The 12,500-nt window shown below is 35.0% G+C and overlaps 1 protein-coding gene across 1 annotated transcript in view; it reads left to right on the top strand.

Moving 5' to 3' along the window:
* LOC144964043 (uncharacterized) overlaps nt 1-12,500 on the top strand; it is a 14,941-nt gene that overhangs the window by 733 nt on the left and 1,708 nt on the right. The window contains exons 3-4 of the mRNA XM_078897987.1: nt 1,322-1,423; nt 7,832-8,870. Coding sequence (XP_078754113.1) covers nt 1,322-1,423; nt 7,832-8,870 — 1,141 coding nt within the window. The remainder of the gene's footprint in view (nt 1-1,321; nt 1,424-7,831; nt 8,871-12,500) is intronic.

Genomic DNA, 12,500 nt, shown 5'->3' with positions numbered 1-12,500 from the left:
AGACATCATGAAAACATGGAATAGTCCAGTTTAACATCAAAAATGTATATTATGTGCTTTGAACATTTTACAATCATGGTAGACAAGAGATAATTACGATTTAGGTAAGATTTTAGAAGTTACTCTATGAATTATAAAATATTAACAAACATCAAAATAAATGTTCTAGATGTTTCCATTACCTTAAACAATTTGTAAAGAGAAAAATACAAAAACTTTCCCTATGCACCATGCTATTTGAGAGGCATTTAAGGATTAAGTCATATATTTAGAATTAATTAAGATAAGATATACACACAACCAAACTAAAACTCAAAAAAATTTCTTTACATTTTCCCAAGTTCACAATTAGATAGAGGTGATTTTAGAACAGCTAGATTACCATGAGGCAGAGATTTGCGATACAGTTAATCATCAACTAACCTGATGAAGAACTTTGTTCTATAATGTACAAATTTGATTTATAGTATCATTTAAAAAAAACCGTTTCAGTTGTTCTTATTCAGTATTCGTTTATTTCCATAAACGGCAATGATTTTTGTTTGTTTGTTTTGTTTTTAAATAAATTTTTGTCCCGATTTATTTTCTTTGTGCGACTATAGATACTACCTATCTCAATTTCATCTTTTGTTTGTCATGATTATCATTATAGATATTCCTTGCAACCGCTGACAGATTAGATCAAAATCAAAATTATCAAGAACTATGCTGAAGCATAGTATAATGAGTAATCTTGTTATCATAAGCAAATTCGTTATTGAAGACAAAAATAGTAATCAAATAAATCAAAAATTGTCGACAAAGTACAATTTCTGAAAGGTAAAAAAAACTACGAAAGTTTGTTTTGTTGGTTTTCACAAAGTTCATCTTTTTCATTATTCTTTTTTTTTCCTTAAAAATATCGCTCATCGGAAGTAATGGAGTTCACGCATTTTATCGTTGTAAAGCATTCATTTGTGTTAACAAAGCATTCTTTATTCTATCATAACAATAATTTCAAGGCTCTCCTGTTTATCGTAAGGCTTAATTTAAATAATGTTGAACAGTTTCTTTGCATTCTACTCCTCTATTCGATTCAGGTGCTGACCGTGTGATATAATAATGTGCTACACACTGTCTAATTAGTTATATATATATATATATATATATATATATATATATATATATATATATATGTATATATATATATATATATATATATATATATATATATATATATATATATATATATATTATATATATAACCTGTTGCGTTCGCATTGAAACTGATTACAATCTTATTGTTAAATTGCCATATCTTTCATTCGGTTCATTAATGCAGAATTGATAGGCCAATTCATTTCAATATTTACATCCATGGAGACAACAGTTCAGAGTTGCGAAATTTCTTGAGTTTGAACGGAATTAAATGGAACACGTCCATGTAAGTGTTTGATTGAGATATACCATCGATTATTAACCGACGTGTACATAATATACAGGTCTGACATCCGAACCCACTTATGGGCCTATTATAAAATTGTTGTAATGGACAATAGTTTGCGTCAATTTTTTTCAGATTTCCATTACAACATAAGGAATTGGGTTATCAAACCTGCATATAGTACACGTTGTTTCAACCAATTTTTAGGGGGACTGGTAATCCAAGAAACAATGTAGAGGATTCTGTCAAATGAATCGAGTTCGATTCATTACTTCTCACAGCCTGCCAGGTAACTTTTAATACAGGCTACCCAAGGTTGTGGCTTAGTCATTTTACACCTCTTCTTCTTATTTTTAAAACCTATTTTGATGCTATGTGATTAGGTAAAATACCCATAAAATCTGCCACCCAAAATACAACGTACCAACACAAATCTATGTGTAACCTCAAACGTTTATAGTCTGATTGATAGAATTTAGTGAGAACGAATCACTAACATGACTGACTAAAAGCAACAACAAATAGCTGAATGACGTCAATTTTCGTTCATTCAATTTTTGCGATAGTCGTACTACAATAAAATTATAAAGTGTATTGTTCTTCAGTTAATATCCACGAGAACAGTTCACAGTTCACTAGTTAGATAGAGTCGTGCAATGGACGCTCATCACAGCCGTCCGCCATGACATATATATACCAAAGATGGAAACTCTTCGGACATATTCTTAGGCGAGACGAGTCAATCCCTGCACAAACGGCCATGGAGGAATACCTGTCACAGAATGGCAAAAAGTACGCTGGCAGAACACCCACCTCACTCCCAACATCACTAAACCAAGATCTTCAACAGTACTACAAACAACACCTAGACTCATCACAACACGACCAAACAGCCAGCACCCAGAAAAATCAAGAACCATCTCTTCCAAGACACCTCCATACCAACAAAGACCTCTCTCAACTAAAACTACTGGCACAGGACAGAGAGAAATGGAGAACCATCTCTATAGAAATCGTTAGATCCACTTGAACAAAAACAGTTCACGGCAAGCGCCATTAGGACTGCGACGCCTTATTATATATTGTTCTTCAATTTTCAGTCTTGAAGGTTGTGAAAATGCTGCTGCTCAAAGCTCAAATAAATAATTATTAATGTGAATTTGAATTTATCTGTTTTCGTTTATTAAATTTAAGCTTACATCCAATTTCACATTGTTATTTATAGTCTTGAAGGTTGTGCTGCGGTCAAGAACTCGCGACGAAATACAACACGACCGCCAGTTTTTAACTTTTATACATTATTAAGTAAAAATAACTGATGAGAATGCATTTTTTCCTTTGATCTATTTTCAAAGTAAACTAGAGTCCTATCCAAATGGTATCAAGCAATTGCTATTGTCTGTTTCACGCTATCGAAACCGGGACAAACTCCGGCTCCATGGGCGTTGAAGTGTGCTATCGGGACCTCCGCCCCCTTACACTTTTTCGAGTAGAGAGGGAAAGAGGGAGAGAGAGAGAGAGAGAGAGAGAGAGAGAGAGAGAGAGCGAGAGAGAGTGAGAGAGAGAGAGAGAGGGAGAGAGAGAGAGAGAGAGAGAGAGAGAGAGAGAGAGAGAGAGAGAGAGAGACAGGGCTATAGTGTGAAACGGACAATGGCATATGCTTGCTATCTTTTGGATAGGACGCTGGTCTATCGAAAATTACTCTCCACCAGATCTAACAGACACAGCTAACCAATCACTGCGGGGAGGATATAGGGGGCGGGGGAGAAGCAAAAATTTCGATTGCCCCCGGGATGGATCTTGGTCCCTTTGTGTATGAAGCGAGTGCTATATCAACTATGCTATCAGAACCCCAATATATATATATATATATATATATATATATATATATATATATATATATATATATATATTTATGAGTGTTGGTGGGTACTTGTAGGTACGAAAGTGCTCGAAAATGGTGGTTAGAGCTAATATATAATGTAAATTTTCACTCACATTTTTTTGCCGAGACGACTCGTTTCTGTGTTCCTTACACTTCCTCAGTCGGCATAATCCATTTGCAATGTCCGTAGAAAACTCCAAACTCTGGAGTTTTGAATATATATATAATTCCCTCTTATTTTTCAATATATATTCTTTTCTTTAAAAAAAACTTCAAAAAAACAACAACATTCCCTTTATTCCAAGGGAGTATCGGAACAGCTCGGGGGTCAGCCACAGTGCAGCGCCGCAAAGTGAGCAAAGGCGAGGTGACTTGCTCATAGCCAACAGCGCGGTGAGTAGTCGAACTCAGTACCTATTAGGTCCGAAGCAAAGACCGGACCGCTGAGCCACGCTTACACTTTGGTAAAAATTGTTTTTTTAGTTAGCGCATAGAAATGTCTGTTCAATAATCGTCATGCACTAGCATTCCTACGATATCTACCAGAGCTTTTAGGCACGAATTTTTTACAAAGATAAAGCTGATTTGGGGGTGGGTGTGGGGGGAGAGGATGGGGAGGGTGAGGGAATTATGTGCTAAGTTCTTTACCTAACTACACATCGCTTGCCAAAAGATGTGATCAATACCCCCCCCCCCCCCCTCCACCTTTATCTATTCGAGTAGAGAGAGAGAGAGAGAGAGAGAGAGAGAGAGAGAGAGAGAGAGAGAGAGAGAGAGAGAGAGAGTTTATTGTTTGCTCATTTTGCTCTTCGAGTTTTTCTCACCATGATAATTGTAACACCCAGAATTCCCAACCGACTATTACATATATGCAGGTCTGACGTCCGAACACACTTATGGGCCTAGTTTAACATTGCTGTAATGGACAATATTTGGGTTCATGTTTTGAGATTTCCAATACAACAATGAGCCCATAAGGAATTGAGTTATCAGACCTGTAAATAAGTGTATGTCGATCCGACATAATACCGTTACCGATGGGCCATAAAATATAATTGTTGGGTAACAAAACAAATTAAATATTAATTGCAGTTGCGTGAATAAAATTAATTATACTGACAATAATGACTTGAATTCGACAAACACTCAACAATTCCGTTCAACTCACTCAACCTTAACACCGACGATATCCGTAGTTTACCCGGGTTACTTTTACCCCATGCCAATTTATTACATTTTTAATGAGACGAAGTAAAGGCGTAGTATCAAAGCTAATGTTTTTAGTTTTTTGCATGTTAATGATAGCTGAATAAAACTATCTTTGTACATGCTCATTTTTAATACATTTTTTTCCAATTTTGAAAAGTAGCAAAAATCTCTAGGATTGAGTGAGTTACTAAAGAGTGGGGTGAAATCAATTGCACCTACAAAAGAAGTAGTAGTCTTTCATGGCCAACAACCCATGTAGCCGGGGTTTATCTCGGTTTATATACCGTGATACGGACAAAAGCAATTGTTTGTTATCCTTTGGATAAGACACTAGTGTGTCGTAAAGTACTTTCCGCCAGATTTAATAGACCCATCAACCCAATCACCGCTAGGTAGACTGGGGGTTTAGAAGAAAACAACAAAAACTCGACCTCACTCGGGGTTGGTCTCGGTTTCTTCGGGTGTGAAGCGAGTGCCCTACTAACTGAACTATCAGTATCCCCATAACTACAGAAAGTAGAGCAATGATTGTCGTTTGTCACTAACTTTCTACTAGAGGCCTTCAGTAAAGTAATATCGTCACAGAGCACTTATCGCACATCAAATTGTATAGTTTAAGCGACTGATCATTAAAAAAAAAAAAGATCCATTTACAAGGGGTTCCCTACCCAACCAAAAGCAACACTTAACGTATAGGACGAGGCATCGCGCCTGTTAGGCGATATTAATTTTTTTTTCGACAATGCTTTACGTTAGTGGCCAGATCCATCTAATCACGGTGGGGGAATGGGATTAAAGAACTTATTCTTAGGACTAAACTTTGCACCGGTTCGAAGTCGTGACCCACTGTCAATGAAAAATGTCATAACAATAGACCAGTAAACCACCCCCTTTAAAACTTTAACTTTCTCAAATCACAATATCCCAAAATATTATTTTGCTAAAACACATACTATTATCACGAAGCAACTGTATCGATGGTTGTTTTCACAAAAAGAGTTTGAACTGATAATGCTTTCTTGATTCGCCCACTCCGTACAAAAACGATAGGAAAATTATCGTCACATTCGATAAGATACAACCAACATTTTTCTCATTCGTATATCCTTAAATTATTTTGCTATTGTGATGAGAACTTAACGATGAGTTGATTATTTTGTTGTTGAACTAATTCTGTATAACATGGACTTATTTCTTTTGAGCGAGAGTTGAAAATTAATATATTATTACGTATATTATGTTGGTAGGATATGCCGTTTTAGGGAAATCTGGATGATCGATAAGGGAAATGTTAAATAGGTAAGATAGCTCACATCAAATTGTTGTATAGGCTACGCGGCTGATCATTGTTAAAAAGATTCATTTACAAGATGTCCCTTCCCCAGCCAGGTTACTGTAAACACGAATCCCACATGTAAAGAGTAAAGCACCGTTTACAGTCACAGTTGAGCGAATACTAATTTTTATGGAAATAATAATTATTCATGGAATTCAATCCAGGGAACACAAACAAATTAATCTCAATGGATCTGTTTATATTTTTGCTTTATGTTTCAATGATTCTGTAAAGTGAGAAACAAGTGCACATGAATCAATTGTTGTCCTGTCACGAAATGAATGATTCCACACAATGTGTATTTATTTGCAGGTCTGATAATCCAAATTGTTATAGACCCATTGTTTCATACTTTCAAACCACGCAAATTATTGTCCATTACCAAATTATTATCAATTCCAACCCATTATATTATTAGGATATCGAATATACAACTATGTTCATGTTGATTCCACAACACTGTTCCTATAAACATATTAAAAGTAATGCTTCATGATATAAACTTAACATATATGATATGCAGTCTCAAACATCCATATATAAATAATATGAGGGTTGATCCAATATGAATTGAAGGGATCGGAATGATTTTTTGCTGATGAAACATTCCTTCATAATCACGGCAAATTGTTATTTGATCAACTCTCGTACAATTCAAACAAGTAGTCTTTTAATATAGAGCGATAAAACATTTTTACACGTAAGAGAGAGGAATCCATTTATTTGTTGTTGTCTTTGGAATACGAACTTTGTTCCGATGGCTCACTCGCAAGCTCACATTACCTCCGAAATGTCAAAACGCAAAAAGACGGTCTGGATAGGCTGTCTGGATTTGAAGTGATGTATTCACCTTTCGACTGTTTTGTTATTGACTGAAAAAAGGGTTTGAGCCGTGAAGTATTTGGTATTTTGTTATTTTAAAAAAAGTTGGTTTATTATTTTTTTTTCACAGCCACTAGCAGCAGCATAGTATTCACATTATAACAATATACGATTCTTCCACTCTTGCTTTTTGGAATTCCGGACGTGTCCTCAATCGCAACATAAGCTTGCGAGTGCGCATTGGGAAGAAAATTCGAATACCGAAGCGCTGGAGTAATCTTTTTTTATTCTACGCTCAATCGATTCTGATTTCTTTTTCTCTGAATAAAATAAACATTTTCAAAAACACTTAGATCTAAATGATAGTCTACTTCTTTTTTTAAAAAATCTAATGTTAGTGAAATTTTACGTTTGATAATCTGACACCACAAATTATTATTGTACGCTTCATATCATTACGCATTACTATTTAGAGAGAAGGGTAGAATAATACCGGATTAACACCTGCCGCATATTAGTATCATATGGAACAAAGTATTATATATGATCCATATTATAACAGAAGAATATAGGAAATAAACCGTCCCAACTATCGGATAAACTCCCTGGTGTAATGGCAGCACGTCTGACCGGTAATAAGGAGGTCTGAAGTTTGATCCCAGTCGACAAAACAGATTTTTTAAAGCGTTATTTTTTAATTGTAATTTTCTCTCTGCTTTGTTTGGCTGTTTCCCACACATTTTCAGACCATTATATTACACCAGAGTCTGATCCTTATTTTGTCACTTTGATATTTTCTAAATAAAAATGGAACAAACTCAAATGTTTTTGTCCTCAACCTCCTGTATTCAATGTTTGTGTTTTGTGATGAAGCGAGAGATCACAGGGGAAACGCGTACCCCTGTTAAGAATCTAGTCATTAAATCGTCCCAACTATCAGGTGACATCTGCAGAGTAATGGTAATGGACCGGTAATCAGGAGGTCTGTGGTTGGACCCCAATTCGAGAAAGGCTGATTCTTTTCGGAATTTTTTTTTGGTTTGTTTTGATTGTATTTTTTCCGCTGCTTTGTCTAGCACTGTTTCAAACACACTTGTTTTCGGATATTTACTTTTCAGACTAAATCTATTAATGTTTTTCTATTATTATTCCACAGAATGTCGTCTTGTAACAACACAACCTATATTCAAATGGTCCTCGGAAGCAAGGAGCTACAAAGACAATACTTCAAGTATTCCTTCTTTATGAATATACTGGAATACAACGCTCCCACCTCCATGATGATCAATAAAGTGGTCACCCCGATCTGGATCATAATAGGAATATTCGGGAACATCCTATCAGCTTTAGTCTGGGCCAATCCACGCATGCGCACTTGCAACACAGCAGCATATTATCTTACAAGCTTAGCCATTGCCGATTTGACATTCCTAATTATACATATCTTCTATGAACTGGAGACACCATGGCTGATGGGGACTTTAGACCTCCAGGGATGGTGTCAGATATTCTCAGTTGTAAATCTATCTGTTCAGTATTTTTGTGTTTTTCTTGTATTCGCTTTCACGGTGGAACGATTTCTCTCCGTCTGCCACCCTTTTAAATCTGAACGATTCAATAAAACAAGAACCCCAAAAATCATTATGTACATGTTAGCACTGTGTATAACATTAGGTATACCTCAAGCATATTTCTGGCATCTCAACCGTGTCGGCGAGTGTTACGTAAGATCTTCAGTTAACACAATGACCACTATGTCCTTTTATTCCATCTTCACGTGGTCTACTGAACTCGCCATATTTGGAGTTCTGCCTTTTTGTGTTCTTATTCTCAATATCGCTGTTGTTATGAAAATACGAAGCGTAGGAAAGTTAAAACTGGGAAAAGTCAAATTCAAATCACGATATAACGAGGAAACAACCTATAGCCCAAATGAAGACAAAATATCAATCGCAGATGGGATGAGTTCTACGAAGTCCACACCATGTCGTGAGCGCTTAGTAAATGGCAGTGCCACCTTTTCTGTGAGGAGCAGGGGAGGTGCAAACACTAACCACAGAGGGACAACCATAACTCTACTCTGGGTTTCCTTTTTTCTCATCTTCACCACATTACCAAATACCATTGTGTACGCTCTACAGTACAGTGTCCGCCTTGGCCCCTTGCCGTGCAGAACTGAAGATATGTGGGGAGATGTAAGTATAAAAGTAAAAATAAATATATACATCAATATATAAATAAATGGATCTCTTTCTCTCTCTGTCTCTCTCTCTCTCTCTCTCTCTCTCTCGCTCTCTCTCTCCTTCTCTCTCTCTCTCTCTCTCTCTCTCTATATATATATATATACATTTATATATATATATATATATATATATATATATTTATATATATATATATATATATATATATATATATATATATATATATATATATATATATATATGTTTCAGACACGTCTTTTCATATTTTTAAGTTTAGATACAATAGCTAGATTTAGTTTCTTTAAATGACAAGTATCAAAATCTAAAAATTTATATTTGTTGTAATTTTTACGTGAAAGTCGTTTTTTTTGCATCTGACTCGCCCGTCATAATACTGATTCTAGAAAGTGGATCACATTTAAGTAAAGTTTCACAATAAGAAAAAAAAACCCCAAAAAAACAAGAAACAAACAAAAAAAACCCAACCCCCCCCCCTCCCCAAAAAAAAACACAACGATTAAAATGACAGAAAAAATAGCATACACTTTTAGAAAAAAGGTTATTTTGGCATTAGCATTTACCTGTATCAATATGCACCTGCTTATTCAATTAGCAATTAGCATTTTTATGTATAATGTTTTGAATCAACATAGATACACGTAAAACACATTTTCAAGTATCGCGTCACACTTTCGAGAGGAGAGATCCGGTATTTCAAAACACAAACGTGAAAGAATTCTAGATAGATTAATTGCTGTAAATGATATTTTCAAAACTTAACAAGCTATAGGAGGTCGTCATTTGAAGTTTCCGATAGGTCAATTTACAGAGCACTCGATTAAAACTCAAAGGAGTTTGGGGTGTCACTCTGTGCGGTTCGATATTTTGTTTCCATTCTGAACCTTGATGTCCGTCCAGAAACCCTGGGTCAGGGTATAGGCCACAGAAAAAATAGTTTCCATTCTTCTCTATCCTGAGCTACCTTTTTAAACTCGTTCCTTATCTTATCACTTCTCTGTATATCAGCTTTCTTTAATTCTCCATATTTCCCGTGGCCTTCCCCTTGATCTTCTCCCCTGAGGGTTTATACATATCTTTATGAAAGAACTTCGCGATCTTTGTGATAGACCTTCAAGTCTTCTCAGAAAGGTAGCAAGCAATAATTGTTGATCGTATAACACCATAGGCACTAGGATTACATGTACATTATTATTCTTCAGGGCTTTTTTTCATTTTGGGCCCAGCATTATCATTAATCCGACGTATTTTATTTACGGTTTTATTTTGTCAAACGAATTGAAATACGAGTATATTTATAACTTTTTGCCAAATTTAGATTATACTGTCCAATCAAGTACTGTTTTAAACATATTGACAATTATTGTTCCATTGACGTTGCGAGAAATGACGTTTTGTAACATTATAAAATAGTACCACATACAAACATCAATCTTATCTTATCATATCTTCTAAACGGCTATTTCGGATCGTATGTCTTTTCAATGCCTCACACATGACTGATATTGTAATAAACGTAATAAATAACATCTACTTATTTATATTGAAAAACTTGAATCATATAGGTTCGTATCTTAATTAATTTAAATCTTAGCCGGTCACTTTCTTAATTTGGTCAAAAGCACTGGATAGAGAGTTTTTTTTTCTGTTTGAAATATAATGCTCTTTAATGTCAACTACACCATGACAAAGAGTTGTCTATTTATTGTACTACTACTACTACTACTACTACTACTACTACTACTACTACTACTACTACTACTACTACTGCTACTACTACTACTACTACTACGACGACTACTACTACTACTACTACTACTACTACTACTACTACTACCACTACTAATACTACTGACAATAATGATGATAGTAATAAAAAATCTGCAAACTTTTATTGAATGGCTCAGAAACTGTAACATCTCTCTCTCTCTCTCTCTCTCTCTCTCTCTCTCTCTCTCTCTCTCTTTTCATTGAGGGCTCACAGTATAATTTAATTTGCAAAACAATTAGAAAAATATCGGAAGTATTTAATGTCTTATTAATGAATGGTAAATTTGAAATGGCTCAGTTTATAGTCATTACGTAGATTAATTTTTGTAGCTGGTTATCTAGTTAATGCTTTGAACATCAATCGTGTATGCAACGCTATTTAATACTTAAGTAATATTGATGACTTTGGCCTCCAGGGAAAAGCAATTATTATTATTGTTTGATTCATTGTATGAATTGATGAGGTTAGGGATATGTGGGGAGTGGCTGAGATAATAAGACTTTTAACATTATATGACTAACCACTCAAAACAGTAATATGTTTATTTAGATGCAAAAGATTTATTTCGAGCTCAAAATATAAGAAATGGTTTTATATATTCTGTTTCTATAAAGAAAAAAATAGTATTTAATTAGCGCAATATCCACTTAACCCAAAGCTCTTTACAAGGGCTACATAGCCAACAGCAACATTGAACATGTAGTACGAGACATGACGCCTGTTAAGCGATATTACAATATTTTTTTCGATAGAGACAACGCTGTTCACGTCCAGGTATTAATTTTACACTTGAGTACAGTGAGAGAATGTGAGTAAAAATAATTTTCCAATAACTCAACTAATGCGCTGTTCAGAGCAGGTCTCGAACCCCGAGTCTTCCGATTCGAAGGCGAGTATCATACCACAGCCGCATTAAGGGAGTGAATATAGGTGATTTGTGTTTAATTTAAAAAACTGACACTATCCGCCAGCAGTATATAACGTACCAATACACAAAACAATGTGTAACCGTTAACGTTTAGTTTTAGTTTGAACTACTCATAAACATGGCTGGCTGAAACAAAACAACGAGTTGAGTGACGTCATGTCGTTCGTTCTATTGTATTTTAAAGGAACGAGTAAACTTTCACATAACTGGTAATTCTAGTGTGATTATCACGTTTTGGAATATGATATACCTCAATATAATACTGACTTGTGAAAAGTGGGTTAAGTCTGTATTCGGGAGACAACTATTATCTAATTGTTGTGGTTCCTATAGCTCAGCTGGTAGAGAACGTACTTCACATACTCAGAAACGGTTGTAACGTTTACGGATTGTTTCAAAAGTTTAATTTGTATGTCAGCATAATTGTTCAGTCATTGATGCTTTGATAATTGTAAATACAATGACAAAACGAGAAAAGTTGGCATTAACTTGTAGCGAAATAGATGAGAATAAAAGAAGTTTAAAATAGAAATAATAAGAACTGTGGTTTTGTATTGCTTTGAAATTAAGAAGCAATAAACGAACTCCTCTATAATGGACTTCATTTTAAATAATATCCTTTAATTTACACTTAAAAACTGAAATGTTGGTATTGACTCGTTACTATAATAATACTAAGATAAAGAACTGAACAAGTGTGTATGAAAGGTGCCAGACAAATCAAGAAAGAAAAATAGCATTCATATAGGAGACTATGCACTGAACTCAAAGTGCTTTACAAGGCTCCATAGCTAACATCAGCATTGAACCAACCAAGCGTTATTTCAATTTTGTTGGATAGAGACAACGCTGTTAACGTCCAGATATTCATTTTACACTTGAGTACAGTAAGAGAAAGTGAGTAAAG

This window comes from Berghia stephanieae, chromosome 2 (genome assembly GCF_034508935.2).
Source record: "Berghia stephanieae isolate SIO BIC M18660-M18661 chromosome 2, UCSD_Bste_1.3, whole genome shotgun sequence".
NCBI classification, from domain to species: domain Eukaryota; kingdom Metazoa; phylum Mollusca; class Gastropoda; order Nudibranchia; family Aeolidiidae; genus Berghia; species Berghia stephanieae.
This window is presented reverse-complemented; position numbering and strand designations above follow the sequence as displayed.